At 44.5% G+C, this 6,000-nt stretch overlaps 1 protein-coding gene across 3 annotated transcripts in view; it reads right to left on the reverse strand.

The window, feature by feature from the left end:
- Positions 1–5,410, reverse strand: part of LOC115203540 (probable palmitoyltransferase ZDHHC1) — a 50,389-nt gene extending 44,979 nt beyond the window's left edge. Inside the window, exons 1-3 of one of the 3 annotated variants that reach the window (XM_029768320.1) lie at positions 4,456–5,410; positions 3,480–3,706; positions 1,733–1,908 (exon numbers count right to left, since the gene is read on the reverse strand). In XM_029768320.1, coding sequence (XP_029624180.1) covers positions 1,733–1,908; positions 3,480–3,689 — 386 coding nt within the window. In that variant the 5' untranslated portion in view covers positions 3,690–3,706; positions 4,456–5,410. The remainder of the gene's footprint in view (positions 1–1,732; positions 1,909–3,479; positions 3,707–4,455) is intronic. The other 2 variants (XM_029768319.1, XM_029768318.1) reach the window with 2 other exon arrangements.
- Positions 5,411–6,000: the final 590 nt, after the last annotated feature.

The following is a 6,000-nucleotide window of genomic DNA, read 5'->3' on the forward strand; positions in this document are numbered from 1 at the left end:
GCCCCCACTCTGCTGACACCATTAATGTACAGCCGGCCTACACTCTACTCGTCTAACTACTGACCTCAGATCAGTCTCTAAGTGACTCTCTACTCTGACATGCTACACAGCAGGTCACTATGTTCTGTAGCTCCAGAAAGAAAGACAGAGAAAGAGAAAGAGAGAGAGAGAGCGAGAGAGAGAGAGAGAGACCCAGTCACTACAAACCATCACACATTATAGGAGCCCCAGTCACTACAAACCATCACACATTATAGGAGCCCCAGTCACTACAAACCATCACACATTATAGGGGCCCCAGTCACTACAAACCATCACACATTATAGGAGCCCCAGTCACTACAAACCATCACACATTATAGGAGCCCCAGTCACTACAAACCATCACACATTATAGGAGCCCCAGTCACTACAAGCCATCACACATTATAGGAGCCCCAGTCACTACAAACCATCACACATTATAGGAGCCCCAGTCACTACAAAACATCACACATTATAGGAGTCAGTCACTACAAACCATCACACATTATAGGAGCCCCAGTCACTACAAACCATCACACATTATAGGGGCCCCAGTCACTACAAACCATCACACATTATAGGAGCCCCAGTCACTACAAACCATCACACATTATAGGAGCCCCAGTCACTACAAGCCATCACACATTATAGGAGCCCCAGTCACTACAAACCATCACACATTATAGGAGCCCCAGTCACTACAAAACATCACACATTATAGGAGTCAGTCACTACAAACCATCACACATTATAGGAGCCCCAGTCACTACAAACCATCACACATTATAGGGGCCCCAGTCACTACAAACCATCACACATTATAGGAGCCCCATTCACTACAAACCATCACACATTATAGGAGCCCCAGTCAATACAAACCATCTCACATCATAGGGGCCCCAGTCACTACAAACCATCACACATTATAGGAGCCCCAGTCACTACAAACCATCACACATTATAGGAGCCCCAGTCACTACAAACCATCACACATTATAGGACCCAGTCACTACAAACCATCACACATTATAGGAGCCCCAGTCACTACAAACCATCACACATTATAGGAGCCCCAGTCACTACAAACCATCACACATTATAGGAGCCCCAGTCACTACAAACCATCACACATTATAGGAGCCCCAGTCACTACAAACCATCACACATTATAGGAGCCCCAGTCACTACAAACCATTAGATGAGACATTGAGCATGAATCCCAAATGGAATCCTATTCCCTACATAGTGCACTACTTTTGACTTGAGCCCTGTGGACCCTGGTGAAAGTAGTGCACTATATGGGTGCAATTGATTTGGGACGCATCATAAGTACCTGCTTGAAGGAATGCCCTGATAAAAAGATGTGGAAGAAAGGCCCTGATGGTGACATTTCTCTGTGAGGCTTTACAAAGAGAGTACTCACACGTCTACTTCACAGAGGTGATATTTCTCTGTGAGGCTTTACAAAGAGAGTACTCACACGTCTACTTCACAGAGGTGATATTTCTCTGTGAGGCTTCACAAAGAGAGTACTCACACGTCTACTTCACAGAGGTGATATTTCTCTGTGAGGCTTTACAAAGAGAGTACTCACACGTCTACTTCACAGAGGTGATATTTCTCTGTGAGGCTTTACAAAGAGAGTACTCACACGTCTACTTCACAGAGGTGCTATTTCTCTGTGAGGCTTTACAAAGAGAGTACTCACACGTCTACTTCACAGAGGTAGCAGTGGCAGTTCTCGATGACGTGGACGTGTTTGGTGCGGTCGAACACGGGCACGGGGCCGTGGTAGCTCTTGGCCCTGACGTTGTAGTCCGCGGGGTCGATGGAAACCGCCATCAGGTGGACAAACAGGTGACATACAAACGTGATGCCCGTGCACTGGAGATGGGAGGCAGTTAAGGGCCTGGTCCTGCATGCTGTAGTTACAGAACCTCAATACTAACAGAACAGGATGCTTTATGTGCAGTGCTTTATGTGCAGTCTGTCAGTAATAGTAGGGTTAGCTTCATTCTACTCCATCATGTCAGTTCAAATACTACCCAATAGGAACAGAGGATAAATACTACCCAATAGGAACAGACGATAAATACTACCCAATAGGAACAGAGGATAAATACATTTACATTTAAGTCATTTAGCAGACTTACAAATTGGTGCATTCACCTTAAGATATCCAGTGGAACAACCACTTTACAATAGTGCATCTAAATCTTTTGGGGGGGGGGGGGGTTAGAAGGATTACTTTATCCTATCCCAGGTATTCCTTAAAGAGGTGGGGTTTCAGGTGTCTCCGGAAGGTGGTGATTGACTCCGCTGTCCTGGCGTCGTGAGGGAGCTTGTTCCACCATTGGGGTGCCAGAGCACCCCAATGGTGTCCTCTGTTCCAATAGGAATAGAGGACAAATACTACCCAATAGGAACAGAGGACAAATACTACCCAATAGGAACAGAGGATAAATACTACCCAATAGGAACAGATGATGCATACTACCCAATAGGAACAGAGGATAAATACTACCCAATAGGAACAGAGGATAAATACTACCCAATAGGAACAGGGGATAAATACTACCCAATAGGAACAGAGGATAAATACTACCCAATAGGAACAGAGGATGCCAAAACGTTGTTGGTTGTAGGGTTGAGGACCCCTTTTTAGTTGACAACAGATGTAATTGAACTGAGCCCCTTTTTAGTTGACAACAGATGAAATTGAACTGAGACCCTTTTAGTTGACAACAGATGAAATTGAACTGAGCCTTTTTAGTTGACATCAGATGAAATTGAACTGAGCCCCTTTTAGTTGACAACAGATGTAATTGAACTGAGACCCTTTTAGTTGACAACAGATGAAATTGAACTGAGCCCCTTTTAGTTGACAACAGATGAAATTGAACTGAGCCCCTTTTAGTTGACAACAGATGAAATTGAACTGAGCCTTTTTAGTTGACATCAGATGAAATTGAACTGAGCCCCTTTTAGTTGACAACAGATGTAATTGAACTGAGCCCCTTTTAGTTGACAACAGATGAAATTGAACTGAGCCCCCTTTAGTTGACAACAGATGTAATTGAATTGAGCCCATTTTAGTTGACAACAGATGAAATTGAACTGAGCCCTTTTAGTTGACAACAGATGTAATTGAACTGAGCCCTTTTAGTTGACAACAGATGTAATTGAACTGAGCCCATTTTAGTTGACAACAGATGAAATTGAACTGAGCCCTTTTAGTTGACAACAGATGTAATTGAACTGAGCCCAACCCTGTAGATAAGCCTACCTGATTGAACCATGGATTTGACCACTAGGCTGTTATTCTACTGTATGTGTTGATGAGGCGATCACCACAACGCTGTCACTCTGAGCAAAACCTTTCAACCCATTACAATGACTGCATCCCACATTCAGATTGTGATCAACCATATACATTGATTTGATTGAGAGGATACGATGTAGCCAGCTGGGATCCAGTGGGAGGGAAGCAAGGGGACAAACACTCCAAACCCGGTGACAGCAAAGAAGAGGTAGAGGAGCCATGCCAGGAGCTGGAAGGGGTGTGGAGGCCAGCTCCACCCGTTGGTCCTGGAGCACAGAGGCAGGTCCCGCCGGGGCACAGGCTCACTCACTGGGGCCGTACGATTGGGTTTACACACATCCATATGGGAGGGGACACCTTCTGGAGGGAGGGAGGGAGGGGGGGAGAGAGAGAGAGAAGAGAGAGAGAAAAAAAGAGACAGAGAGAGACAGCGAGTGAGAGAGAGAGACAGCGAGTGAGAGAGAGAGACAGCGAGTGTGAGACAGAGAGTGAGAGACAGAGAGAGAGAGAGACAGAGAGAGAGAGACAGAGAGAGAGAGAGAGAGAGACAGAGACACAGAGAGACTTAGAGAGACAGAGAGAGAGAGAGCGAGAGAGCGAGAGAGAGAGAGCATCAGCACTCTGGTCATTGTTACATTATTCACATATCATATAACATTGTAATTAGCTACATTGTTATTGACATTAACTTACGGTATCATCCATGTCAATTATGCTTATTTTGAAGGAAGTAACTACGGTAGACCATTTTGCATCGTTTTGGTTACAGGTCAGTACCTATTCAGGTGAGGGCTGTACTGTACCTACATGATTACTCGCTAACACTAAAACACAATCCTAATGTTTGTGTGTAGGGTGTTTCTGAAACCAGTCAGGTCATCATATGGTAGTCTTGCTAGCTGGCATATCAGCATCATTATCTCTGCTCTGTAGCTAGCTGGCTAGCATGCCTACCATATCAGGATCATTATCTCTGTACTGTAGCTAGCTGGCTAGCATGCCTACCATATCAGCACCATTGTCTTGATTGTAGACAGAAGAACAAAAGCACCATCCCGTTATAAAATGGAAGCTGATCATAATTGTAGGCTTGTGACTGAGTGACTCACCTTTTCAGTGCGGGTTGAATCGACTAGGGACGCTGCTGAGGGCTGTTCTTCTTAACCAAATAATTTCACAATCGGATCACAACAAGGCAGGTCGGCGGTTATCTTTCCTCCAGGGTGTCTGCTATACTCCAGCAGCAGGGTCCCATGCCTTACTTCAGCATGAATACCAGCCATTGTTTTTAACTAGCTAACTAGCTGCACATAGGTTCTGCACACCATACAGAGGCAATCAGCCAACCCTCCTCCTCAAAGGAATTCAAGTCAGTAGGGCGTAAAAACATATGCCATGGTGGGGATAGAACTTACTAGTTAAGCTTCCTAGCTTCTAATTCAGCACCATGCGATTTGTTTTAGGCTAGTAAGCTAACTTAGCTAATTGCTATTTGCTAGCTATCTGAAAGAAAGCAAAGGTAACCTTAGCTAACTGCCGGGGATCTGTTAGCTCTGTAGCTAACCGCTATTAACGGACTGTAACAGTCACTAGCCTGACAATGTGGCATCAGTAAACTCAGCCAGCGACGTTAGCTTGTTAAAAATATCAAATCACGAAACACCAAAAGCTACCACCAAATTGAGTTATACTATTTTCATCTTAAATGGTAACGTATTTTAACCAGATAACGGCTAATAACGGTACCTTTCGGTAGCCTTTGAGTTGGTTCCTGTAAAAATCCCTGGTTTCCCTGGTAACGACCCAGATCCCCGTTCTGATTGGTCGTAGCTGGAGTCGCCAACTATAGGGACCTCTAGTGGTCATTTGATGCAACACGCTCGTCCTGGACGTTTCCACAATGCTTTCCCCAATGCTTTCCACAATGCTTTCCACAGTGCTTTCCCCAATGCTTTCCACAATGCTTTCCACAATGCTTTCCACAGTGCTTTCACAGCCGAGCTACAGGTGCAGCCGAGCCAGGTAGCTATGCATTGATTCAGCACTAGACTTTTGTATATTAATGTACAAAACTGAAAACAGTATAAATATCTTTACTTTTTTCAACGTGTAGAGCTGATTTAAAGCCACAAATCTGTAAGATGTGCTGTACCAATCAAAGAGTGGCACTGACAAAACATATATTTTTTATTTTATTTATTTTATTTCACCTTTATTTAACCAGGTAGGCTAGTTGAGAACAAGTTCTCATTTACAATTGCGACCTGGCTAATGCAGAACGCCACGGGATGTTTTTGTGTTGGTTAAGGGCAGTCAGGTCTGGAGAGAACAAAGGGCTATATCTGTTCCTGGTTCTACATTTCTTGAACGGGGCATGCTTATTTAAGATGGTGAGGAAGGCATTTAAAAAAAAATAACCATGCATCCTCTACTGAAGGGATGAGGTCAATATCCTTCCAGGATACCCGGGCCAGGTCGACTAGAAAGGCTTGCTCGCTGAAGTGTTTCAGGGAGCGTTTGACAGTGATGAGTGGAGGTCGTTTGACCGCTGACCCATTACGGATGCAGGCAATGAGGCAGTGATCGCTGAGATCTTGGTTGAAAACAGCAGAGGTGTATTTAGAGGGCAATATATAGTGAAGAATGGAGGAAAT

This window comes from Salmo trutta, chromosome 12, assembly GCF_901001165.1.
Source record: "Salmo trutta chromosome 12, fSalTru1.1, whole genome shotgun sequence".
Lineage (NCBI taxonomy): Eukaryota > Metazoa > Chordata > Actinopteri > Salmoniformes > Salmonidae > Salmo > Salmo trutta.